The sequence below is a fragment of the Rattus rattus genome, chromosome 5 (genome assembly GCF_011064425.1).
Source record: "Rattus rattus isolate New Zealand chromosome 5, Rrattus_CSIRO_v1, whole genome shotgun sequence".
NCBI lineage: Eukaryota > Metazoa > Chordata > Mammalia > Rodentia > Muridae > Rattus > Rattus rattus.
The window spans coordinates 91,012,020-91,038,812 of NC_046158.1; the positions used below are offsets into that span (position 1 = coordinate 91,012,020).

At 41.7% G+C, this 26,793-nt stretch overlaps 1 protein-coding gene across 4 annotated transcripts in view; it reads right to left on the reverse strand.

Moving 5' to 3' along the window:
* Ryr3 (ryanodine receptor 3) overlaps positions 1–26,793 on the reverse strand; it is a 528,612-nt gene that overhangs the window by 65,860 nt on the left and 435,959 nt on the right. For all 4 annotated transcript variants that reach the window (XR_004388016.1, XM_032903887.1, XM_032903885.1 and 1 more), the window contains exons 64-67: positions 25,867–25,948; positions 15,430–15,560; positions 10,662–10,982; positions 7,924–8,164 (exon numbers count right to left, since the gene is read on the reverse strand). Coding sequence is in view for 3 of the 4 variants with exons in the window: in XM_032903887.1 (XP_032759778.1) it covers positions 7,924–8,164; positions 10,662–10,982; positions 15,430–15,560; positions 25,867–25,948 (775 nt within the window). In the remaining variant the exon portion in view is untranslated. The remainder of the gene's footprint in view (positions 1–7,923; positions 8,165–10,661; positions 10,983–15,429; positions 15,561–25,866; positions 25,949–26,793) is intronic.

A 26,793-nucleotide genomic window follows, 5' to 3' on the forward strand; every position in this document is an offset into this window, starting at 1 on the left:
TCTCCCAGGCAGGCAAGCTTTCTGCACCTCTCCTTCAAGCCAGAACAAGATGACACTTGCAGGAGTAAAGACTTTGCCTTCGCTTTCATTGCTCAGGCTCAATCTGTTCATAATGAGGGGTTTGGAGGGGTCAGCATCTAAGTCAATACTTAGGCACCCGATCCCCATTGAAATTGTTACCTAACCCTTGGTTTCTTTATCATCAGCACTGGTTGCTATTAAAAGGCAGCCATGAAACGCAAGGCTTCTAATGGAGGAAATCCATCTTAGTGGTCATGAGTTGGGACTTTTCCACGTAGGGTAACGGGGAAAAAGCAGCACAAGCAGGTAAAATAACAGTACATTAATGGAGGAAACAAGAAGCTTTGTGGATAGAGTCTTAACAAGCTGAGTATGGTGCCCCGAGATGCTAGCTGTAATGCCAGGGAAGGTGGAGACTCCTGTGAGGAGTCTCAGGCAGAGAAGACATACTTTATTCACTCTGAGTAAAGGTTACTGTACAGACTGCTAGGTGACCAGATGTTGGCAGGCACCTAGGCACAAACTGGCGCACACACACAGGGTGCTACACAGGTCACATAGAAGTAGGCTCACAGGTCTGCAGATAGGCATATGCAGGCAGGCTAGGGAAGGTGAAGTCTCTGGCTTGGCCATACCACCTCTCCACCCCCCACCCCCGAAAAAAAAAACCCACACAAAAGTAGCATTTTGCCAGAAATCGGTACATAACATTACATTACTACATATTTTCATGTTCTCTGGGCATCTGGTATCCACCATTTATTTGCTGACTCATAGGTGTCCAGTGTTAACCATAGGTAACATATGTATACCCCAAGCTGCGTATCCATATCATGGCCATGTTGTCTAAACATAAACTGGTCTTTATGACCCTCTGGCCACAACACCTGTACACTTGTAATTCCAGCCCTGAGGAGGCTGAGCCAGGATTGTTGAGTTTGATGCTAGTCTGGGATACGTACGCAACTTTGTCTCGAATTCTACATGCCCTCAACAGGCTGGACTAGAATCTTGGGCAATAGGTTTTCAAGATCATGGTTTGAAAGATACTAAAGCTGTGCTCTTGGGTTCAGGGTCAGATTGTCTGAGGTGAGGCCTTCTCTCAGCATTACTGTAAGACTTCACTCCATAGAGGCTTCAGCCTAAGATGGGCACTAAACAGGGTTTACTTTGTTTCCTTTTGATAGCTTCTAAAATGGATTTTTTTTAACCAAAAGTTATATGACCAAGTTTATATTTATGTCCAACATGTTTCTGAATCCCAGAAAGGAGACAAAAAGACCATTGCCCTTTTAGAAACTGGTTGAATCAATCTTGACTTCTGTCTCTAGGCAAGAGGAGAATGGGCAGCTGATGTATCATGATCTGCTCACAACATCCCCCCAAGTTCTTGAATATCCAGCCAGCTTCAGGATCAATATCGACTAATGGAAATGTCTTTTCAAAAGGAGATTCAAACACCATCCCATAGGGATGAAGGAAGTACCTAGGTTTAAAAGAATGACAGGAAGATGGGACATAGAATTTCTTCAATATTTTAAAGTGTTGTTCCATGAAGGATTAGTTTTCTCTGGCTTTAGAGAGCAAAGTTAGAGCTTATAAGTAAGGGCTACAAGTCAAGTTCCATATAGTGTAAAACTGGGATGGGACTCCATGCAAAGCAAGATTGCTTCTGTCCTCTATTTCTTCCCATCACTGGGTAAGTAAACAGGATAGGATATTCTCGGCAAGAAAAGGAAAGAGGTGCTTATCTATCCAGGTGGAGGAAACATGAGGTATGACAATATCTTTGTCAGCTCCTCCACTCCATCAGTCCAAGTCAGTTGGAGAAAGTACTAGTGGAACTAAAGGCTGTACTGCTCTCTGCTTTCCGCTCTACTGAAAGCCCAGGGACAGATTTTGGTGAAAAGGGTTTATTCAAGGCTGACCCTAAGGAAAAAGAAGACTTTCCTATCTCAAATCTCTATCCACATTGAGAAATAGGCAGAAAAATACCGAGATGGGGCAAGTCTTTTCATTTCCCTTCTTGAAAGTCTTACAGTCTTCAACTTCTGGACCTAGTCAGATAAATCACTTCCCATGGACACAAGGAAGGGAAGGGGGCATCCCCTGGTTAGGAAAGAGACTGTGGGAGGAGACAAAGGTAATAAAAGAGCCAAAGGCAGATTAGAAGGGGAGGCAAAAATAAACCTCACTTTATGACCTCAGTATCCCAACTCTCCTCCTTCCTTCTTTCAGTGCATTAATAATAAACTCAGAGTCACCAATAATGCATTGGTGTCGAATTAAGGGCAGGACTCGGAACACTTCCTCTTAGTATCACTTGACTAAGAGCAAGCCCAGCTTTGAATTCTCTAATTCAGTCTCCCTGTGTCTTCTCTCATTCTGGCTGCCTGTTTTATGAGTCTGAATCTATACCTGTCGAAGGTTGCCTTTCGAATCTGTCCATCTGTTTGACCCTGAATGTTTATCCCAAACAAAAGATTTTGCACTCTCTTTCATTGAACAGCACAGAAAATATCTCACGGGGGGAAGGAATGGAGGACACTTTACAGAAATGTTTAACAAAATTTTACAGGGAGTGTGAGTCATTGACCACTGACTCAAATAAACATGATCAAGCCATATCTGAATGCTTTGTCCAACAGTTATGGTGGCTATCCATTTTATGAGACTGCTTTCCACTTGTGCTTGCTATTTTTAGCAAATGATTACCATAACACATGTTCAAATGTGCATGCATTACTCTTGGATCAGGGGCACGAAAGAATACTTAAGATTACAGCTAGGTATCAGTTTAGCCTGTGAAGGCTGATCACACGGGAAATCCAAGGCAAGCAAGGTCGGTTGTTATATCGTTCACTTAAAGGCAAGTTGAACAGGCTGAGCACACAGTAGGAAAACAGTTATAAGTGACTTTAAGATGTATTATTAACTCTGGCTTTGAAGTCCAGCAAAGGGTTCAGTCTCCTTTAATGTAAGAATTGTTTTTATCATAATGCATAGCCATATCTTCAAAATAATCAAGTGAGAATTTGTTGTTCTGGATTTCTTTTTCAGGGTCTCACTCTTTAGCCTAAAGTCTTAGTACATCCTTTCCTGAAGCCTCATAAGTGCTGCACTTACAGACACGAGCCCCCGTGGACATTTTTCCCTATACTTCACTCTTAATATAGTACAGATACCTTCTGCTTTCACTCTTATGAAAGGTCTTTGAAGGGACAGACACTCATGTTGAAAGGATGTATTTCTAAAGCAGGCTCACATGGCTGTGACGCTCAGGGAGGAACAGGTTGAATAGTAGAGATGAATGAATTAATGATGATCTCAAAGACTCTCTGACATTGCCATTTTTAGCAACTGTCAAGCACCTTGTAAACAGACCATGCTCTCTCTTGAGTCTTGATCATCTACGGTGACACGCAATTCAAAAGCTATTCCAGGAGCAATCTTGCTCCATTTTTATTTTTATTTTCACCTCAAGCTCTGACAAATTTCTTCTTTAAATTGCTAACATAATTACGTTAACGGAAATGACTAAAGTTGATACTCTAAGAGCAGAGTTCCTTTGTCGAAATGAGCATAATTTCCTGTAGCTAGAAAAGGAAATATAATATGCTAGCCTTAATGTACATGTTTATGCATACGTGTGTAGACAATATTTATGCAGAAGATGTTTTATTTCAAATCCTAAATATAAATAACCTCATACAAATTACTTTAAGTACAGCTTATATTATAAAGATGAGTGCTAAAATGAATATGAATCTCCTGCCATGGTAGAATGGGAAACAACTCTGAAGTCAGTTATCTTCTCTCATCTATTTTTGTATCCCTTCTAGTGCTCCCAGATTATTAAGTCTTTTGATTGTATGAGAGTGTGGTATGGTGAAATACTTAGTCATTGCTTATATTTCTAGCAAAGGGGGTCCTGAGTAGGTTTTGCTTTTTATAACAAACCTCTCTGGCCATAGAGGGGTTTATGAATGACATGAGACTTGCCATCTCATAACAAACCCATATATTGATGAGGGCTAGATAACTTCAGGATAATACCTGGGCCCCAGACAGACTAGAACTCTCCATTGCTAGTTGGAATCAGACTACAGGGTTGGAACTTTCCTAAGCTCTTGGAAAAAGAAAGGATTCAGTTCAAATTCAAAAATCAATGGGCACTGATACAATCAGTCAATGAAGGCCACCTATAAAACCTTTGAAGACCAAGGCTGCTGATCAGTGGTAGTACACTTGTGTGGCAGGCAAACCATTCTAGGCTCAGTGTTTAGTACAACAAAGCAAAGCAAAATAAATCACAATATAATACCACCAGTCAACAAAAACTCCTGAACAGTGAGAGTCAGGGGCTTCTAGACAGGTGGCCACTCTGACATTGGAGAGGCTGCTGCACCTGGGGAAAGCCTGGGAATTCTGCGCATCCCCAAACCCATGCATATTTATTTGGATGTTCCTGAGTTGTATTCTAATTAATCAGTAATCCTAAATGCTTTCCTGAGTTATTGGAGCCCTGAGGATTGACGTACTTCCAAGAAAGACCATATTCTCAGTGGAAATAGCTGAGTTCTGAACTTACCCCAGGGGCTTATCTTCCACTTTTGTTAACTTGAGCTCTCAGCTAAATCAAATATGCACATTTCCTGGCTTGTGCGCCCACCCCCCCACTCCGTAAACTTGAATGCTGTAATGGGTCCCAGAGACAGATTAGGAATTTCTTTTTCCTCAGTTTCAATAAAAATTGTAGTAAACTCATTTCCCCATATTAACATGTATTATGATATTTTCTCTTATTATGGGTGGGTATTCTGACCCAGCCCTTGTTCACTACCAATCATTCTGAGCAGGGGGCTCATAGAAATCCGAGTTTATATTCTGCACAGAAAAACTGTGGCTAGCCTGCTCACTTCCTTTTAACATTTTTAATGAAATTTGTTCTTAGATAATTTTCTATATGTACACAAAGCATGCTGTCCATTCTTGTCCTAAACTTTCCTTCCTACCTGTTGGATTGGTCTGGTGTTGCTATGTATTCAAATGCTAAATTCTGGCTCTCAAGATCTGGTTGCAGTCCTGAGGGAACACATTCTCACAACATCAAATGATATTATTCAAACTTTGCTCACCAATCTTTTCTGACTAGCTAAATAAAAGTGGCTGACACCCAATTACTAGGGAGAATAGAAGTAGACAGGGCTTTGGTTTCCAAACTTGGGGCTTTAGTTAGGGAGAGAAAGAGAGGGGGAGAGAGAGAGAGGAAGATGGAGGGAGAGAAGGGGAGGGAGAGAGACAGGAAGAGAAAGAGAGAGAGAGACAGGGAGGGGGCAGGGAGAGGGAGGGAGAGAGGGAGAGAGGGAAGGAGAGACAGAAAGACAGGGAGACAGAGAGACAAAGAGAGAGAGAGAGACAGAGGCAGGGAGAGGGAGGGAGAGAGGGAGACAGAGAGGAAAAGAGAGACACAGAGAGACAGAAGAGAGCAAGAGGTCTTCATTAAATGAGATGGACCAGGAGCATGTGGCTGAGAGAAGTGCACCTGAGGACAGATGACAGATTGATGGAACAAGAGCAACCTGGGCAAGACTCAAACATCAAGTAACTTGGGGGAGCGCAGCTGGGAAATAGCCAGTCTAGTGTAGGAAAATAGTTTAGGTGTAATAGCCCAGTAATTGGGCTAAAGCTAATTAAATATATTGATAGAACTCTGACTCGATTATTGAGAGGGGCTAGCTGGGTCATAATAAGAACTAATAGAGTTATTAAATACCACACAACAACACCTACCACCTTGCTACTACACCTCTTCCCCAATAATCTCTCTTTTACGTTATTGTCTATTTGTTTAGTGACCTATTGCAAGTAAACAGTCCATCTTAGTGACCAGGAGCTTAGAGCTGTCCTTGGAGCCAGGTGGATTTCCCAGAGGGTGCACAAGTAAAGATTCCTCCTCTCCCAAAATCTACCTGTATCCAATCATTCAGGGTTAAGGTAGATCCTTGTGAGTTCTTTGTTTCATGACAGATTGTTAAATGGCCAATCTTGTGTAGTCCCAGCACACATAACTTCAGTTGTGAATTAATGATTATATCATTTGTTAGCTATTTCCTTTTGAAAATCCTACACAAACACTCTACTATGGAACTATATCCCCAACCCATGGCCATTCCATACATGACTGGTGTTTGAAGTTGGGTCAGTCCTACAGAAAAGCCTGTAGTAACTCTGGGTAGTGTCAGAATTAGTGTACAATGTTGCATACTCTGTTGGTATTAAAGTGGAGAACCAGTGTGGGAAAATTATATACATTTGATGGGAGGGGGTGGAACAAATGTCAAATAGTATAGTTTAAAGTAACATATTTGTGTATTAAATTGACAAGGGTTGGATTTGTAATGGCAAATTTTGATTATTATCTTGATTGAGTTAAGAAATATCTGGGGGGGGGGGCGCTGCAGAGATGACTCAGGGATTAAGAACACTGGCTGTTCTTACAGAAGACCGGAGTTCAACTCCCAGCATCCACGTGACAGCTCTCAACTGTCAATAATTCTTGTCCCAGGGGATAAGACACATGGTATACAAACACATTTGTAGGCAGAACACATAAAATAAAAATGAAGGTTAAAAATGAAATTTAAAAATGAAATGCCTAGGACATTGGTCGGGCCCAAATTTGGGTATGTAGATGAAGGTATTTCTAGAGAGGCTTATATGAATTGGAAGACCCACCCTGAAGGTAGGTAGGTGGCACCATTTCCTGGACTGTGATCCCAGGCTGAATTAATAAGGAAAAGGGGGGAGGGACAACAATGCAACAATAATATTCTGTTTTCTCAGCTTCCTTACCTACCCAGATGTAAGTAAGCCCCTACTCCTCACATTCTCCTGAAGGTAGACTGGGTCTCCTCAGACCATGAGCCAACATACATCCTTCCTTAAGTTGTTTCCCATCAGTTATCTTCTGGTCACAGCCAAGTAGGAGAAAGGCAACTAATACATCAAGGGTGTTAAATACCACATTTTAAGGTTCCCTAAAAATATCTGTGCTTATTCTACAAACACTTTGCTTTCTTTACAGGCATATAGGACTACAGGCCCTCCTATATCTCAAATTACTGTTTCAGTATTCATTCCGTCACAATTAAAATTTATATGCCAATTGAACACATTGGGTTTTGGTAAAAGGATGGCTCATACAGAAACTACCTGGTAATGTGGAATTAATTTGCTTAATTGTGACATTCAAGCATTTTAAGTATTAAACATCCTGAACACACTGCTTCCTGAGGGCTTCTGTCCATAGTCCCTCTTCCCACAATGATCTTCTTCTGGACATTGTGGTTCCCAGCCTCTTATTTCCATGGATCTTTGCTCAAACGCTGTTTTTTCAGTAACACCAATTAAGGAGCTACATTTACTTGTCCTTCCTAATTCCACTGATTTCTCTCAGTATCGTTGTACTTGGTTGTTTTTTTTTTAATTTTTAATTAAAAAATTTTTTTATTGTGTGTGCTTTTTTACTGCCAAAATGGATGCTCCTACACTAAAGAAAATGCCCCCTCCCTCAAGGGCTTGAACAGTGCCTGGCAGTCAAGGACAACCATTGAATGAGTATATTAGAGAGCAGCAAAAATGAGGCAATGCAAATCTTATTCAACCAGCTTCCCTTGCCTTGTAGTGGCCCATGAGGATGCATGCCTCGATCCATACAGAATCCCTTGCCAAGGAAATCGCTACACCTATGTTCTGACTACTGGCAGGAAGACTGGTAGTGATGACTGTGACTTCCTTCGTCCCCCTAGCAACACAAAGCAATATTATCGTTCTGTGTTATTTGATTGCACAAACCAGCCTCGGAGAGCGGCCGGCAGCTTCCAGACATCTCCTTCATACCTGTTGTTGTCCACATAGCGGATCAGCATGGGGTAGAAGGCATAGAGGTCCCTGCAGAGGACAGCAAACTCGTCTAGGATGAGGAGCTCGGCCTCCTGGGTATCCCCCTTGCCATCGGTCTTCAGCTGCTCCTCCTCCTGCACAATCTTCACCGCCTTCTTCTTCAGCTTCTCCAGGGTGGGGATGAAGTGGCTTCGAAGCAGGTCGGGCCTGGCTTTGCTGATGATTGGCTGCGCATACACTGCATTTGCAAACAGAGGACCTTAGTCTCGTTCCATGGATTGAGACCATTAATGAAAGTAAGAAAGGTGAGATTGAGGAAACCGTCAATCTAGGATGACATCTGTGTATAGCTCCCATCTGTGATCCTTCCTGGAACGTCCCTCTCACAAGTCCACAGTGAAGGGTGGGGATCCAGCACAGCCACCCTACTCAGTAACTCCAGCCCATAGAAGCCCCACACAACATGAATTCCTCACATATGCATGGCCTATGCCATACCCCTTCTCTCTTCTAGCACATTATCTTCCATCATCTGACAGCCTGTCCATGTTGGTCTTGACTCATCAGTCATTGGATTTTATGTCCCTGCAGGAAGCCCTTTCTTTGTTCATGGAAATTAATACTTTGTTGACCTGGGAACAAGCACTGGGTGTATGCTTTCTATTGAGGTGACAGATATGTCAGTTACCCTGATCTATCATTACATGTAGAATATCTGTACTAGGAGTCACACCGTACCTTAAAAATCTATATATTTATTATATGTTAAAAATAAAATATACATGTATGTTTACATGTATATGCTTACACATGCTTTCTAATTACTTCATTATTTCATCTGCCCAAAGCATAATAGTTCAGTCAAGTTCTAAGCTCTCAGCACTGCCATCTTCTTTGGACTTTGAGGGAGGGGGCATGGCTTTGGACAAACTGAGGCATTACTAGAAGTAGAGAAGCTGAACAAGAAATTATCAGGGCTGCCATGTTGGCCTTTTGTAAAAAGAATAAAAGGAAACCCACATGTCCTATCCTATATAAAAATGGGATATTTTTATATCCCATTGATTAGATTCTGATTATACTATTGCGAATTAGGTCAGCTGAGCTAAATAGTGTGAGTATAAGAATCAGAGTAATTGCAAGAAAAAGTAAAATGAAATGAACGCATCCTGAACCATTGACAATGGACATTTAAATGTCTATTTCCACATTTCTGTAGTTTAGGAAGGGAATTCAATTAAGAACAACTACATTCCAGGAGTTTTCTTTTACAACCTATTTCCCCTTTCATTTTGTTTTTCTAATAAAGGAGAAAGAGATAGCTTCAACTGGAGAAGCAAAGGTAGCTTTTTTGATGACATGCATCAACCATGGAGTCCTGACTTTTCAGCACTCTTCAAGGCACAGGCCCACTGCTGTACCAAATTGAGCTGAAATTAGGTACTTAAAACTGACTTGCATTAGTCGGCAGGATCTCACTGAATGAGATCTGGATTTGCTGCAGGACAGAGAGCTACCGTTCTGTTTCCGTCAGTGTTCCTCAGTGACAGGAAACTCACAGCCTGGGAGAAAGGGAGTAGATTTTCTGACTCTTGGCCTTCTCTTAACTCGCACTATAAGAATCCATTAAATTACATTAGGATTAACAACCTTTTAAGGGTAATTGGAATAATTACCTACCCTGTCTGTCTACCCTGTTGGTTATCTGTCCACAGGGGCTGCATTACCCATTGGAATACTTCCCACTCGTTCTTCTAGAAATGTGTCTATTCATTTGCCAGGAAAGGTCACCATTCAGTGTTGTGCTCCCTGCTGCCTAGTGTTAGCATTTCATGGTCCAGGAGGTTGGAGGGGGAAACCTTGACAACTGGACACCATGACCTGAACTGAAGTTCTACCAAAAACAATGATTTTCCACAGTGCTGATCTCCCAGACTCTGACAGGCAGGGTACTAAATATTCATGGTTTCTTGACTGTGAGACACACATTCATTTTTCCAAAACTTTTCTTCTTTTGGTTGCTTCAAGAACAGAAAATTGGTTAATAGCATTTATTTAGAGCCTACTGCAGGAGTTAAAGAGGATACAAAGAAAGAGAGAGAAATTAAAAAAAAAAAAAAGCAACGAAACAAAGCTGCTATTGTTAGCTACATTCAAGCCAGTCAGAAATACAAATGCTGAATGACATTGAGGAATTTAGTACAGCGAGATGGGAGTGAGTTTTATATAAATGCCAAATGCAAAGGGTTACTTACCAGTAAATCATAGATAATTAGTAACACCCCAAACAAAAAAGACAATCATCAATCGCAGAGTTGTGCAGCTGATCTAAATGGCTTCTTGGAGATTTGAGGGGCCTGGACTAGTAGGGGAGTAGGGTTGGGTGAGGGTTTGAAAAATTATGCCCATTCAGTTTACTGTGTTGTTTTTGTTTGAGACAGGGTCTCATACGTCCTAGGCTGGCCTGCCTCTACCTCCCAAGGGCTTATGTTACAGGGGTGTGCCAACATGCCTGGTTTATGCAGTACTGGGGGACTGAACCCGGGGATTCATACATGCTAGGCAAACACTCTACAAATTGTTAGACATCCCCAGGCCCAAGTTTACTGCCTAGCAAAGGGGAGGTAGAAGATTAAAACATAGAGCAGAACTTGCTCAAAATCATCATAGAATCAATAAAAGAATTTAGGAGAGAATCTGGCTGCCTTAACTGCAGAGAGAAAGGGTTTTAGTACCTGCGATACGCTTCATCCAGGAGGCCTCATCAATGCCCAGGTTGTTGTTGATGATTTTCAGTATGTTGCCCAGGATGAGGCTGAGGTGTTCAGATGTGACCTTGGTGCAGCAGGGTCCTGTGCTTGGGGGCAGGTTCTCAGGTCCCCGCTCCCACCAGTAGGACAGGTAGTTGCAGAGCATGGGCAAGATCACTTCAATGACATGGGGCATCTCGGTATACCGGGCACCTGACTCGGCCAAGCCATTGATTTCCTTCATCAGGCCTTCCAGCTGGGGGACGTCAGGACACATGTCCTCCACCTTGTCTGGCATCCCCAGAACTGACCGAGAGAGTACAGGAAGAAGAAAGGCACACTGATTCAAAGGCACCCTGATGTAGTCGTACTGATGTAGTACCATTCTTTTTGTCTGTAGATATAAATTTCCACTGAGGAGCGTTAAAGGAATGAGCTTGGATGAGAAGAGACTCAGGGCTTGAGTTTGTATGTACAGACTGTCGTTTCCAGGGGCATTTCCTTAAAGGCCACACTGAGGTTTAAAAATTAAAGCTAAAGCAGCACCATGGAGACACTGCTGAGGGACAGTGCATAAGACTACTTTGGGACAAACATCCTTTGCTATTCTCTTTTGGCCTGACTCTTTTGGAACCTCAGTGTCCACTGCAGAAAAACAAAACAAACACAAAAACAAACAAACAAAACAAAACAAACAAAACAAAACAAAAAACCCAAAAAAACTAGTAGCATCCAGAGCAAAATAACTCAATGTTCAGACGTCAAATTATATTTCAATCACCCAGATCACTTCTGTACATCCATAAAAGGGAAAGGAAAACATTCCATCTAACATTCCTGCAGCTAAGCTAGAGGCTCTAATACTTAGCATCTAGTTCAAAAAATTGTTCCCAGACTGATTTTCTGCCTTTACAACAGAAATGATCAATAACTTCAGGTGACTTAAGTGACTTTCTGTCAGTCACTCACTTTACTTTTTAAGAAAGCATATTTACTGGGACTAGTGAGTTAACTCTCTTTTCTCAGTTTTGTTTGACCAAGGTCACTTCACTGGATAGGGGATGAAATGAAACTAGGATTCAATGATATTTCAGAGAGGATAAGATTTCTTTTCTATTGCTGATGCTGGCTGTTGGCAAAGGATGCATCTGTCTTGCTCCGTGCAGCAGAAAATATGGGTAGCAACCTGAGAATCCTGGGAGATCTTCACACACAAGGTAATTTTCTACATCCACCCTTAGAGCAAATAGTTAAATGATGAGAAGTCAAACTTTGCACCAGGAGCTTCAGAACAGTGTTAGCCACTAGTGGCAACTGACATACTTATTTGCAATTACAATTATATATAAGAAAGCTCGGATGTGTGTGTGTTTAAAAGTCACACAGATAATTATCACCACAGACACTTCTTTCTCCCATATAAGAAGAACAAGAAGTTGCACTGCAGTCATGATAATGACCTTTAGAAGTTATTTATAATACAATAATTGGTCCTTGAATGGGACCAACATTTATGATTCAGAGGGTGTTTTTTGGGCTCCAAATGTCATACGATAAACTAAAAGAGCAAATTCTGGTATGTTAGCTACCTGAAGTCAGCCTCAAAGGAACCTTATTAGCAGCAGACACAGAGTGTTGGGAAAAGTCATTAGAACTACTGCCCTTGTAGCTTCTATATACTGGTTCTCATGGTAGGGGCCTCTCACCTGCAGCGGCTGTATCCCCTGGAAACACAGCTGAGTTGTAGGTCCTCAGGCCTTACTCAAGGTCTACTGAGTTAGATATACCAGTGGCAAGGGTAGGGCTTGGAGGTCTTTAACATACCAACCAAGTGACTCTGACAACCACCGAATAAGATTCTAAAGTTCTTTATTCATTTCTCCTAGCAGCTCTTCACCCAAAGAGTGCTGCACCTTTGCAAGATAGGCTGATAACTTACACTGGAATTGGACCTCTTTTCTCAGTGGCTGATTATTCCAAGGGTATGGAAACTAAGCACGGTGGCTGGTGATAGGATGTTTTTATCAACCCTATACTCTGATTAACAGGCTACTTCCATGTGACTAAGAATTTATGCCATTTTGTCACAAAAACAGTATTAAACATTTTTAGGCATATCTTAGCTTTGGATAAGAAAGTGATACATGTTCTAAGGGTATAGAGGCTTCTAATATAATTAACTCTATTGGCACAACACTAAATGTCAATTAATAGAGATGTCCAATTGATGGAAGATTGATGCTGTAAGTCAATCCATAATTTAAAAAACATGCTATCATTATTACCTTAAACATCCCTTCCTCTCCTTTTCTCCTTAGGCCACCCATTTTGTAATGAATGAAGTCTACTGTCTTATGGTCCATTCAGCTATCAGTCACTCTCCAGGTAATTCTGTGCATCCCAAAATCCATTTTGTCGCACATATCATTTAAAAAAGAGCCACAGAAATGCTTAGCATTCATTCATTGCTTATTTAAGCCAACAGTGAAAAGCAGGAGATTTGGGTGTCAAGTCTCAGTGTTGCTGATGGATAAAGGCATTAGGTCCAAAAGTCCTAAGGTCAAAAGGCAATGATGGCCCAACAATGACAGTATGGACTCAGCTCAAACTCGGCACACTGACATGCAGCCACCTGTGAAATGGGTTTCTGCCTGCCAGAGAGAGCCATTTCTCTCATTCCCCTGCCTTTGGTGAATGGGGCCTCTGGTTTTCTATTGGTGAATACCTGTGGAGCATATCAAATCTAGCCTCCAGTCTCCACTGTTATTCTAGTTCAGTAGAATTTTATTAGTGGTCTTACATAAATTATCCTGGGGACCGTTTGGGGGGGGAGAGTATTCTTAGCATGGGAAATAAGAAGCATTAAAGACTAAAACTGCTATAGTTAGCACTCTGCATTCTAGATTAGAAGGACAGTGGTGACAAAGTATACTTAGGACTTCATACAGTTTGAGAAAGAGCACCTGAAATAAATGGAACTTTTATGGACTATAGCTGTTCATTTGTAGCATGTATCCATAATTTAAGAAAGTCTTGGGGCTGAGAGATGGCTCAGTGGTTAAGAGCACTGACTGTTCTTCCAGAGGTCCTGAGTTCAATTCCCAGCAACCACATGGTGGCTCACAACCATCTGTACTGAGATCTGATGCTCTCTTCTTGTGTGTCTGAAGACAGTGACAGTGTACTCTCACACATAAAATTAAAAAAGAAAAAGAAATTCTTGGCGCTAGATAAGATGGACTATATTTTAGAATGATTTATTATATTTTTCTTTCTCTTAACATGGCAAGGTCTATAATTTGGCAGTTTAGGCTTCAGATTTTGTTAAATCACTGTAGTTCTATCGGAATTCAAGCTTTATTAAAAATAGCTGTTGAAGAGTTTCTATTCTAGCCTATCATCTTGTGTCATCCAAGACAGTACATACCTTTCTCCATCTTACATTCTTGCTGAATCCATTTCAGATTTAACTAGAATCTTCTTGATAGAGAATCCCATGGAAATAGAATCCCAACTCTATTCTAGGAACCTAAGGTCAAGACGCCCCACCTAGCTTACCTTCTGTTAAACTGCCTGCTTGTGTAAACTTCTCCTTACAGCTAATTACTTATCTTACCTTCTGTTAAATTGCTTGCTTGCACAAAACCTTCCTTTGCAGCTGCCAGAAAGATACCATGATGTGGGTTTTTTTAACATCTAAGACCCCTAAACCTAATCACTTGGCACTACACTTGGTCCTGGTTACCTCAGTGTAGTCCCAGTTAGATGGAATAAAGACTTTCAACTGGTTATAAGCTATGTCTGAGTGGTCAATTCTAGTGGACTCCCTGTAACAATCTTAACTAATATCACCTTGAATGAGAGCACTTTCACTCTCCAGAAGGAGGACTACAACTTGACTTGGACTTTAGCTTTAATGGTTATTGGTTGTTTTCTGAGAAATCTTTATTTGTAAAAACAGGCTGTGGGCCAGATTTGTCCTATGTACATACTTTACCAGTTTCTGCTATAGAACTTGGTGCATGCCAATTCTTCTGTTAAAAAGTCTGTCTTGTATAGCTACAACTCTTTCTGCTGCTATTCAATGTCTTATTTTTCGTGATCATAGATAATATGTGCTCAGTATCCTTTTGAAGCACAACTTTCTTTTGAAGACTATATACTTAGGTTATTATGCATATGCATAATATGCCGTCTTTGTGACGGCACTCTGACTAAAGACTAGATAAAAATAGTCATGTCTCTAGGCATAGACAAGAAATAGAGACCAGGGGAAGGCAAAAGACCTCAAGGTCTTAAGCTATTAGGACATGAGAATCCACCTAGACTGTCTCCTCAGTATGAAAGAACTATCAGAAGTCTATTCATCAAAAAAAGTGCCTTTTGAGCCCATTTTTCCAACAAGATAGAGACAATATCTGGTCTCTAACTAAACCCACTGACCTACTTTCACATTTTGAAGATTAACCTTATTAACTTAGTAGGATTTAGAATCACCTGTAGGTAGGCCTGTGAGGGGATTACCAGAGAAGTTTTGCTGAGGAGGGAAGACTCCCCCTGAGTGTGGGCAGCACCATTCTATGGTCTGGGGTCTCCTAGTGAATAAAATGGAGAAAGTGAGTGGAGAACCAATATTTGTCTCTCCCTCTTTCTCAATGTAGGCACCATGTGACTATCTGCCTAAAACAACATACTACAGAGCTGTGGTTCTACCCCTGCCACTTTCCTGGCTACTCCCTGGGTTGATACTTACTAGACCGCTCCCTGGGTGTTTTGGTGTTGAAGACTGAGAGGGGATTATAGCGGTTAAGGCTGGGTTCCAGAAATGCCACAGGGATAGCAGCTGCTAGGGAAGCCAGACATTCTCCAAGAGCAGGACGTTGCCTGGAAACAAAGAAGTCCATTTAGAAGTAGTGTCATCCACATGTGGACCCCACACATCAGCTAGGTCCCCTCCTCAGGATGCCTCACTACTTTCCTATGTTTTACTTCACTGCATGCACTTCTCTTCCCAACTTTATCCAAATACTAATGGTTTCGATTGAGTTCACTGCTTCGAGCCACTACTTGTGGCTAAGATGATATGATGCTATGCTGTGGGCCTGTTATAGGACCATCATGGAAATAACAGACTGCTGGGGAAGGTGCATCTGAAAATCTGTGGACCAGGCTGTCAGTTATAGGATTTCCTCCAGTTCCCAACCAAGACCTGCACCCAAGACTGTGTGGGTTAGTTACCCCTTACTGTGACAAGAACCAAGAATTTCAACAGCACCAAGAAACTGGAATTTCAAAAGCATAGAGTCTCTGAAAGTAGATGACAAGGATTTATAAAAGTGGTAGCATTTTTTCACTAAAAAGCAAGTCATATTGGTCTTAAATTTAACCTTTGGTTAAATTGGTGGTTGCTAAAGTTTGGTCTGTTGCTATGTATTATAATACTAAATACCAGCCACAAGGTCTGGTTATTCCTAGGGATGAGGAGATCCTCATGTATACCAAATGAAGCTATGTAATTTTGCTCCTTAATTTAAAAATATTGGTTGAATAAAGATGCCTACAGCCTGTAGCTGGGCAGAAGAGAGGTAGGCAGGGCTTTGATTCCTAGGCTTGGGGTCTGAGGCAGAGACCAAAAGGAGAGGAGAGGAGAGGGGAGAGGAGGGGAGAGGGGAGAGAAACACAATGGGGTAGATGGATCATGAGAACATGGCTATGAGGGTTGGCCAGTTGGAGTAGGAGTGCCCCAGCCAGAACATAGCAAATTATATCTTGGGGTTATTGACAGGGAAGTAGACAAAATAGCATAGAGGGTTGATACCTGCCCAGTTCTAGTGATTTAAGGCTTATTATAAATATAAAGGTTTTATGTCTTTTATTTGGGAGCTAAATGATCCAAGGTGAGGTAGAAATCCCCAACTGAATTTTACTACAATATGTGGTGAATGTCCTTTCTTGCTATTATAGATCAAAGATAGAACATATATTCCATACAGAACCTCCAAAAGAATGCAACTTAAAAAGCCAGATCTTTACAAAGTAATCATAAGGATCAGCTCCCCTCTACAGCTGTGTTAGAGAAAGAGTTGCATTTGAGTTAAATTTTTAAAATGTGATCTTAACCTTTTTTGAATAAAATTACTGGAGAAGGCTGTTGGAGTAGATTGGACTCTTTAGGGCAGCCTGAGGGTGTACAGACTGCCTTAGCTTGAGGTGTAAGAGTAATGCACTGATTAGAGAGGGGAGAAAGGGAGAGGGAGCCTGAATTAGCATAAAGATTTGGATTCACTGAAAACTCAGCCAGGCTTCACTCAATTACCTAACAGATTCAAAAAGTGAAATTTTAAACTACTCTAAAGAAAAACCAATAGATGCAATTTTTATCCTTCATTTTCTCAGGCTCAGCTTTTAAGAAATGGACCTCTTATGTGCTAGGAAGTATTCAAGGGAATAACTTTCAAATCATCCCTGAAGGAGGGGTTCTTAGTTCACCACTTCCTAGATGATGGCACGGCCTTGTCCTCCAGGAAAAGGTCTGGCTGTTAGAATCCTTCCGACTTCTTCCCCTGATCCAGGTAGGCTTCATAGGAAGAGTACCCTTGGGCCAAGCCAAGACCCTGTGTTTGTATATCCTCTGGAGATATGTTAGTGGGAAGAGAGATAAGGATGGGAATGGGGGGGGATGGGGAGGGAGAGGGAAATGGGGAGAGTGAGAGGTGTGTAAATCGCTGAGACCAAGGCCCACTTTTGAGCAGCCTCCAACCAGGCCTTTTCCCTCAACCGTCTTTTTCATAAACTCTTCTTTCTCCTTTGCCTTTCTGGGCAAGTTCAAGATGACAGACAGGCCTGAAGAAAAGAGCATCCCCCCTTAACTTCTCATATGATATGGCCAGTAACTTCAAAGAGGACAGGGAGGAACAACTGGAATAAGCGCCCCACAAAGGGCCATTTCACAGTGTGCACCAGCAGAGTAGTCAATAGGAAGTTATAGGATGTCTCTTCTGTATCGCTTTTGAAGAAGAATGAGAAAGTGTGACAGGGAAAGAGCTGTCATGGGCAGGGGGCGGGGGAGCACAGATGGAAGAGAATCTGGGAGGCATTCATGTATGGTATGAAATGATTGGGTAGGATCCCAAGTCTGAGGGTAGATTTCAGGTAGCACTAGGAAGCATTGCTGAACCGTCAGCATCTCCACTTGCTCTGTTTTACTGAAATTGAAGTTCTGAGCTCATGATAGTGGGTGTTTAGATGGAGAGGCAGCTATAAAGGCAAGCCTTGAGGGGAGAAAAGAGCTGAGGAGTCCCTGTTGTGCAGGGTGGCAGTGACAGGGACATGACCCTGTCCTCTCTGATATTAATTACTGAAAAATCTAAGTCACACCAGCTTCTCAACAGGACACTCTCGAGTCAGGAGCACATGTGGATGCTAATTAACTGCTCAGCCAAGAGAGAGAAACAACAGCTCTCCTGGCCCAGCTGCTAACACAGTAAAACCCAGAAGTCTGACAATTAATCCTTCTGGCTGTGAAATGCCAGAGAGAATGACCTGGGGCCTCTAGGCCCATGGAGTGATGGAACTAGACATAGGCTTCTCCAGTCATTAGTGCCCCCAGGGGGCAATGTAGGTGTGGGCAAAGCTTCCAGACGGGGTACAGGCTGCATGGTTATCTCTATAGCAACCAAAAATAAAAAAAAGGACTTGCAGCTTATCATTGGATATGGAAACCATTTTTTTCTTTAATGTTTACTGCCAGGTAGAGTATTTTTCATATAATAAGTAAGTCAAGGGTGACTGGCTGGAAAGGTTTCAATATGTTTTCCAGTATTTATTAGTTCTCAATTTCCAAACTATGGGGCTTTCTTTCTTTGTTAATCTCTTACTTATAGGATGTCAGTGACAGTGCATCTCTCAAATGTCTATTGTCGGGGACATAGACAAAGACAAATCAATTAGAGTATATTAATAGTATTGTGGTGGTTTGAATGGAAATGGCCCCCAGAGGCTCATAGAGATTGGCACTGTTGGGAGGTTTGGCCATGTTGGCATAGGTGTATCCTTGTTGGAGGAAGTGTGTCACTGGGGGTGGACTTTGGGGTTTCAGAAGCCCAAGCCTGGCCCAGTGTTACTCTCTCTGCTGCTGCCTGATCCAGATGTAGAATTCTAGTTACCTCTCCAGGGTCATGTTGGCCCGTGTGCTGCCATACTACCCACCATCATGACAACGGAACTAAACCTCTGAACTCTAAACCAGCCCTTATTAAATGCTTTCCTTTGTAAGAGTTGCCATGGTCACGGTGTTTCTTCACAGCAACAGAAACCCTAAGACAAATACCTTATACATATATATGCTTCATGATTTTAAAGTTCTGCCCCATATACTCATGATGATACTATCTATGGAAAGGAAGCAGCACAAGCAGAGTAGAAAACACAGTTGGGGGGGCACAGTACTAAATGGCAATATTAATAAGCTTGGTGGCTTAGATGTGTATAATGTACCATCAGAAATGATTGATCAGTGGAAGGCAGGACGGTGGAAGGAACAAGCCTCTAAAATGTGAAGGAAAAAAATTGGCTTTCACTCAAAATAAAACTGAGATTAAAGATTAACAAAATGAAGACCCAAACTTGGTTTTCTCAAAAATCTTCCCTGAAACCTCTTTAAATCCATTTTTTAAAAAAAAATCTCCATATTAGAGAACTCAAGAATTTTGCATGATCAAATAAACAATATGTTTATTCTTTGATATTCAGTACCTGAAAACCTCACAGATTTATGTAATTCTCAATATTATTCTAACTTGAAAGTATTACAAAAGACTCTTCCTCACTCTGTGCTGTTGACTTTTTCTTTTCACATCCACTCCCATCACTGAGGTGAGTGAATCTTTCTAACTACAAGTCACATGCCAGGTAGAGCTGGGCTGAATACTTAGTGATTCCCCTGCGATTCAATGGAGGCTCTTTTGTCAAGAAAAATTTAGTTAAAGATTATCAGGTCCAAAGGAAACTCCATTTCCCAAATTCTGGTGGTTAGATAGAAGCCAGCATTCCTCAGGAACTTGTGAGACTAGTGCCACTCTACCAAAAGAGCCATCTCCCTTGCCTCTGCTGGGAGGGACAAATGACCACTGTGGCGTCCAGGCGTCCTCAGTGTTACAAACCCTGCTGTACATGTCTACTTCACGCTAGCATCCGGGCTCTTTTAAGCTCTTCTCACATCCTCCCCTTCCCTCCTGTTGAGCTGCTCAACACTGCTCCATTCTCTCTTCTGCCCACTCGCTTTGTCTCCCTTCTTGCTCTTTCTCTTTCTGTGTCTCTCTCACTCTCTCCGCTCTGCTCCTGCTTCTCTCATGGCCTGGTCCAGTCTGCCGGCCATGTTCAGTCCACTACTTTATTCCTCTGATGGTTCTCTCTGTCTTATCTACAACAAAAACCTTCCCCTTAACGATACCATGGAGCTGTCATGTCTCATTTTATACAAAAGGTAGTAGAGAAATGCTGGTTTTATTCCACCTTTCTCTCTAAAACTCAACATTAGAAAAGAAATTAAAAAGACATCTGGATCTACGCTGAAGTTGTAGTATGCATTATAATCCCAGACCACAAAGTAATAACCAATCACGTGGGGGTGCAGGAATTGAAACATCATTTATCATTTAAGAGCACTGGCTGATCTTTGAGAGGACCTGAGTTTGCTTCTTAGCACCCACATGACAGCTGATAGCCATCTGTAACCCCAGTTCTAGGATATCTAACACCTTTTTCTGATCTTCTACGGTACAAGGCATGCACATGTTGCATAGACATCCAGACAAATACTTATATGCATGAAACTAACTAACTAATTGATTAAAAACCAGCAATAATAACAATGACAACAGCAACAAGAGCCCAAACCCTTAATTTCCAGAATTAGAAGACCGAAGAAGTCTTTGGAGGACTTAGAAGATGTTTGAAACAGTGAGCATTTAGGTATATGAAGGTCACTGAAGACCTGGTGGACAATATATACGTGGGGGGCTTCCATCTTGCAGAGTAAGAGATGGGGCTGAGAATGATATGTGCCTTCCATTCCTGTCATCTGTGTTCCCAGATTGGAGAAACTTCTGGAGGTACATTGGCATGAAAGAATGAGAAGGAACTTGTTTTGGAGATGTAGACCTAAGCTCACCAGACGACGAGCATACATTAAATCTCTCAGAGAAATGCCTGGCTGTGCTGTGAGCCACTTCTCACTTGTCACTCTTGTTAGGGGTGGACATCAGAGCCCTGGGAAGAGTTTGGTCCTCTACCAGGTTCTCATCTTTGAAGGTGCCTGCTGTTTCCTCCCAGTTCACTCTTATCTAATTTAACACACACACACACACACACACACACACACACACACATACGTTGCATACACATGCACACATGCATGCACACATGTGCACACACATATACATGCACACATGCACGTGCATATGTATGTACACATGCATACACCTCTGTTCTTGAGAGTTAACAATATTCCTAGCAGCCAAAAAAAGAGAGAAAAAGATGATAAAAAATTTATCCAGAAAAAGAAAAGAAAAACAGAATGTGTATTCTCTTTACACTCACAGAGAACAAAATCGAAAAGATTAACAAAGAGGAATTTTTCAAAAAAAAAATCATAAAAATGCTATACAGAAAAGAACAAACAGCTAAAAGTTTCCAGTAAGAAACCAGGTGTGAAAGGCTAAGGAACAAACTTTCACAGGATTACTTTCCCCGAACAAAGCTAGGGAAAATACACACACTAGTAACTGTGCTGTAGTTTAGACTTGGAATGTTCTCAAAAAGTCCAGGAATTAGAGGTTACTGGGAGGCAGCAGGATTTTGAAGATAGGACCAAAAGGAGGATTTAAGTCCCTGGGGCTATCCCCTTAAAGGGGATTGCCACTCCTTGTCCTGCTTAGTACTGTTTTGCCAATGGCTAAAAGTAATGGAACCAATCAACTATGAACTAAAATCATTGTTTGTAATATAAACCACAGAAAAGGAAAAATTTCCTAAACAAAGTAAATTTTCCTGACCTGAAGAATAAAGAGGAGAGGGTTAAACAGAATAGTCAGTCCTGGGATGAATCAGAGGGAGGTGAAGAAAACCTAGGAACTGCCAGTTCCCTGCTCTCCTCTGTAGTGTCTTATGTGATTGGAGAGCTAGCTGCATTGAAGAGAAAATCATGGTAGCTAAGACTCTAGCCCTGGAATGGGCATTATAAGGTATCCAGAGACCCCAGAATACCTCAGGGCTCTTACAGAAGTGACTGGCCCTTGATGACTCCAGACTGTCAAAAGACAAAAGAATCTAAACTCAAGAAAATTAAGAATAGGGAACTCCTGGTTCAGAAATGTGGCTGATGTGATACATGATGTAGGCACAAAGTAAAGTGAGCAGGGCAGGGAATGTTGGGAAAATGTAGGTGCTACAGTGAATTTTATAGCAAAATAGAAAACAGGACATGAAGTAGGTTGGAATAGCAGTATATGCAATTTACTTTTCTTTTAAAGTGGAAACGGGCTGGAGAGATGGCTCAGTGGTTAAGAGCACTGACTGCTCTTCCAGAGGTCCTGAGTTCAATTCCCAGCAACCACATGGTGGCTCACAATCGTCTGTAATGGGATCCGATGCCCTCTTCTGGTGTGTCTACAATGTACTTATAATCAATCAATCAGTCAATCAATCTTGAAAGTGGAACTTAATAGATATAGTGTATCAAATGGTATTTAGGTTAAATAAATCAAGTTTTAATCTTTTTCCCAATATGACAAAGCTGCACAACTCTATGATCTCATATGCCTGAAAATGTGTAGCAAGACTGGTGCATACCCAAATGAGGCTAGGGACTTCTCAGGAAAGGACCTAGATGGGACATTGCATAGGGTAAAGAAGATGGCAGACTTACTTAATTTTATATAGTTTTGCATGTTGGGTTTTTTTGTGAGTGAGCATACACTTTACAATTAAAATGTAAAAACAAAAACCCAAACCAAAAAAAAAAAAAAAAAAAAAAAACTGAAAACACCAGACAGGCAAACATCAGTGACTGTGTCAGCAGCACAGTCCTTGTCCTAAGTCAGTTGCTGAGTTTCCTTAATCTAATCCTGGCTAGCCAGTCTTATGTGGATGTAGAATAAAAAATGCAAACTCCAAGATTCCCAGCTCTGTCCAGAGCCGTCGCTGTGATGAATGTGAGTTAAGTACAAAAAGCCATGGATGAATAAGTCTTTCTGGTTTGACATTTCAAAATTAACTTTTTGTCTACTTTTTTCAAAAGAAAACTGTAGAAACTGTACAAAAATTATATAAGGTTTCTTGGTTTGCATGTGCATTCTCATATTCTCTCTCTCTCTCTCTCTCTCTCTCTCTCTCTCTCTCTCTCTCTCTCTCTGTCTCTGATATCTTCCCTAAGTGAGATTCTGTGTTAATTTGGAAAATCTTTTTGTCGATTCTATTTATTTGGTTAAAAATGCATGTTTAAAATTTTTATCTTGGGGCTGGAGAGATGGCTCAGTGATTAAGAGCACTGCAAGCAGGACTCCCAGTGGAGGGATACGGACAGCCACCCACCCACAAAGCCTTCGACCCAAAATGTGTCCTGCCTCCAAGATGTGCAGGCACAAAGAACGGCGATGGAGGGAACGGCCAACCAATGACTGCCCCAAATTAAGGGCCATCCCACGAGCAAGAGTCCTTGACACTATTAATGATACTCTGTTATGTTTGCACAAAGAAACCTAGCCTTAACTGTCCTCTGAGAGACTCCACCCGGCAGCCAATGGAAAGAGATGCAGAGACTCACACCCAAACATTAGAGAGACCTCGGGGAGTCTTACAGAGGAGTTCAGAGAAAGACTGAGGGACCCAAAGAGGACAGGAGGTCCCCAGGAAGACCAACAGAGTCAACTAACTTGGACCCTTGGGGTCTCCCAGGGACTGAATCACAAACCAAAAAGTGAGCCTGGGCTAGACCTAGGTTCCCTACACAATATGCAGCAGATGAGCAGCGTAGTCTTCATGCGAGTCCACCAAACAACGGGTGGGAGGGCCATCTTGAGCTGTTGTCTGCCTGTGGATCCTGTGGCCCTAAATGGACTGCCTTGTCTGGCCAGTGGGAGAGGTTGTATCTTGTCCTGCAGCAACTTGATGTGTGAGGTGCGGGTGGGGGTAGGATGGGGGTGGGAGGTTGATACCCAGAAGGGGCTTCCCCTTCTAATGGGGATTGGGGGGAGGACTTACATGAAGGGGTACTGGGAGAAAAGGAAGAGCTAATACTGGGTTGTAAAACAAACAAACAAACAAACAAATTTAATAATAAAAAGAGCACTGGCTGCTCTTCTAGAGGACCTAGGTTCAATTCTAACACCCACATGGTGGCTCACGAACATCTGTAATTCTAGTTCTAGGATCCAATAAGCCGGGTGATGGTGGTGCGTGGCTTTAATCCAAGCACGCAGGAGGCAGAGCCAGGAGGATCTCTTGAGTTCTAGGCTAGCAGCCTAGACTACAGAGTGAGTTCCAGGACAGCACGGGATGGGGGTGGGGGGGCGCTACATAGAGAAATGCTGTCTCAAAAACCCAAAACGAACCAAAACTAAACAAATCGTTAACTGTTGAAAACAAAGCCATTTCTGTATGTTTTCTCTAGAACAGAAAGGAAAGCCCGGGAAACTAAAAGACATCCTCATAAAGCAAATTTAACCATTAGCTCTTCAATGAGTTTCTTGAAGCCTGTAAGCCATCTGGAAGCTGGGACTGTGATGGAATAGATTGGTTTTTAATACCTCCCTAAAATGAATTTTAATCCACCAGATCAGTTCTTAAGTTCCTATAGGGGAGAAGTTCTCATTTTGCTTCACTGACACAATGTTAATAAATGTGTGTTTCATTAGGAAATGAGGGTCGGATTTTAGGGTGTTTGATACAAGCTTCGCATATGGGTATGTTCATAGACTCCCAAGTGTGTTCAGATTAAATTACTTAAAAGATCAAAATCTTTGAGGCTTGCTTATTTGAAAGGGGTAAAAGAATCAGTCCTTCAAGAATAAGGCTGAGTCTGAAACTTTTACCCTGCTTATTGTACTCCTGGAGTTAAGTAGACACACCACACGGCCCCCGAGGCTGAATAGTGAGGGCTCGTTAGGCTTCTACTGCCAGACTGGTCATAGAGCAAGAGTTGGAACCTCAAACCTCTACAGATAAGGTTGTCCAGATTCAAGATTATCAAACAGCTTTTCTGGTACCACACTGTGCATTGTTTAAAACTGTAGCTAATCTGACAGCTGACTATGGCAAAGGTCCCAGGGTGTGTCACACAGAGACTAATTAAACTCTAAAGCCTTAGGTCCCCTAAGTGTCTCAGAAAGTTTTAACCACAGGAACGTTGGAAGCTTCTGAGAAACCCTGATAATGACATGCATGTGCCTTCAATACTGTTCGGCTACTAGCACACGATTTTGCACGATTTTATAGCTCCTGTAGTCATACATATATATATTTTTTTCAGTAGCTTTTCCCACTGAAGTCTTCAATCTGATTAATCTCATTATGTCTCTCTATATTGCCACAAATTTTTCATAACTCAGCTGTAAAACTATCACTCCTGCTCAGTGAATATTTGGGTTTTGCTGGACTAAAAAACAGATATTAAATGGGTTTCTTTTTAAAATTTAGCATAATATCTTATTAATTTTTAAGAAATGTATATGTGCAGTCTACATTTTCTCCCATCCCTTTCCCCCTTTAATCCCTTTCAAATATTCCTCCTTGCTCTCTTTCAAATTCGTGAAACCTCTTTTTAAACATACACACACACACACACACACACACACACACACACACACACACACACACGTATTCCCAAACATAAATACGACCTCTCAGTTCTCAATCTGTATAATGGGCTGACCATTTGGTATTGGAGAAGCAGTTTGTGTGCTATTCCCAGGGGAAGCCTATTTCTCCTGCTCTTAGCAGTCCTTGTTGGCCTGTAGTTCTTTGGGTAGGGTTGAAGACTCCCATGTTAGCATGTCTGCATTTGTTCGTTTAGCTCCTGTTTAGGCAGGTATGTTGGTTCTCTCTCCCCAACCACATTTTTTTTTTGAGTCAAGGTATTTTAACTTTTAAAAAAAGTAAAAAAAAAAAAAAAAAGTAAGCGAAAATTACTTACCTTTCAACATAGATATTTTTCCCAGTCCCAAGGGAATAGAGGCTGCACAGAATGTGGTAGCATGAAATCTGCACGTCACTCACTGAAAGAAAGAGATGCCACAGCCACATATCAGTCTCAGCTCTACCGCCATCACATGGAAAAGTCCATGAAGAAAAGAAAATTAAGGTAGGCATCAGTCAGTCATGAGCCAACAACCCCTCTCTAGTTTTCCCTTCTCCCTGTCTGTAAGCAAGTAAATTCCTCTTCAAACCAGATCCTCTTTTACTAGTATCTAGGAAACACTGACAGGAAAATGTGCTCTGACAGAGTCACCTATGTCGTCCGCAGGGCTCCTGACGAAGTTTCTTGGAGAAAGAGATCTTTTGGTCAATGGAGCTTCCATAACAGGTCATTTACCCAACAAAGGAAGACATTTTATTCATATTTTACCAAGGGTAATATTGTCTTCCTTTGGATTGAAGAACAAATAAATCTTGAAGCACCTATGTTACTTTTGATCATTTTCTAAGGTCTATACATCTACTCTACTTTATTCAGAGAGGGAGGGGGGAAGAAGGGAAGAAGGGAGAGGGGGAGAAAGGGAGGGGAAAGGGAGGGAGGATGGAGAGGAAGTTGGAGATAGGGAAATAGGGAGAGAGAGGAAGAAGGAGAGAGGGAAGGAGAGAGAAAGAGAAAGAGAGAGAGAGATCTCAAATATGCTCATCTAAAAATTACACTGTATTTTTAATTGTATAACGGTCTTCTCTGTTTTCTAAGGGAATGGAGTTGTGAAGGTGCACAAACAATTTCACCAGCAGGCAATATGTTCCCAACCACGTCTAGACTGCATACCATGGACCAGTAGGACTACTTCAACAGAACCAGAAACTAATTTAATGTTTATTTTCCAACACTGGCTTGTATCCATGTCATAAAACTTCTACC